Below are 1,099 nucleotides of genomic sequence, written 5' to 3' on the forward strand. Positions count from 1 at the left end.
ACTATAAATTATTCATGAATTTGACAAATATGGATGGTACCATCATAGCACAAAAAGACAATACTATTGTTATCTACACATGACCTCTTTACAAATTAACTTATAACCAAGTTGGCCACTAGTGAGAAACAAAAGTATGTGTAAATATACAATGGAGAATCTGTTCATAATCTATAGCAGACAATACCTCTATAAAACTAAACATCACACAACCCATATCTCATTACCGATTGGTGGCTGCATTGTAGCAGTAGTTGGGTAAGAAATCATAGTTGAGTTCCCAGAAAACATGGAGCGTTGTTCTGCCGTAGGGAGCAAGGACATTGTGGTTCGCCTCCCTCAGTTGTGCGTCGAAGTCGTCCAGTACCAGTAATTGACTCAAGAGTTTGTGTGTGAGTTTGTTTACCTCAATGAGTCCTTCCAGTTCCTATGAAATATGTATATATTTTTAAAATTTTTGTTGTTCACAAGATTAACATAGTATGGTGGAATTACTAACACTATAATTAATTAATTCCCATATTGATCTGAACTAATGAATATTATAATATACCATCATAGCTTTAGGTAAATTAATATACTCTATATTATACCACTGTTTTCAAGGTGTAATACTTTTTTGTACTAATACAATATAAAGAATTTTCTCAAAAACTTATAGAGAAAAACAACATGAATAGATATTTCACACAATAACCAAAGTTTCCTTACCACAACAGATGTGATATCTGCCCCTTCAAACCGAGCAATGGCCACTTCAAGGGACTTATGCATGGATGAATTTATACGCTGACAGATGAGCTTATTGAGGTCAATACTGCGGCCAAGAAGTTGCACATGACGCTGCTTCAGCAAGGTGTCATACCTGTAAGGAGGATGAGAGATAACAAAATTATCAAGAGTTTTAAGCAACTCCTCTATAAGCAGGGATAAGCAATCTTTTTTTTACTTTGAACATCCATCTCATTGCCAAAAACTGCCATTGAAGAAGGAACTTTATCTTGCCAACTATCATATAAAATTTTTCAATCTATTATATAAGTGGATCACTGATCCCTAGGGGTTTAAACTTTGAGTTATGAGCCACATCCTATGCCCA

The 1,099-nt window shown here is 34.8% G+C and overlaps 1 protein-coding gene across 5 annotated transcripts in view; it reads right to left on the reverse strand.

Annotated features, from left to right (window-relative positions):
• The window catches only part of LOC119591312 (cytoplasmic FMR1-interacting protein-like), a 50,156-nt gene that overhangs the window by 7,783 nt on the left and 41,274 nt on the right, over positions 1–1,099 (reverse strand). For all 5 annotated transcript variants that reach the window (XM_037940040.1, XM_037940039.1, XM_037940043.1 and 2 more), the window contains 2 exons: positions 712–867; positions 228–427 (listed from right to left, as the gene is read on the reverse strand). In XM_037940040.1, coding sequence (XP_037795968.1) covers positions 228–427; positions 712–867 — 356 coding nt within the window. The remainder of the gene's footprint in view (positions 1–227; positions 428–711; positions 868–1,099) is intronic.

The sequence above is a fragment of the Penaeus monodon genome, chromosome 28 (assembly GCF_015228065.2).
Source record: "Penaeus monodon isolate SGIC_2016 chromosome 28, NSTDA_Pmon_1, whole genome shotgun sequence".
NCBI classification, from domain to species: domain Eukaryota; kingdom Metazoa; phylum Arthropoda; class Malacostraca; order Decapoda; family Penaeidae; genus Penaeus; species Penaeus monodon.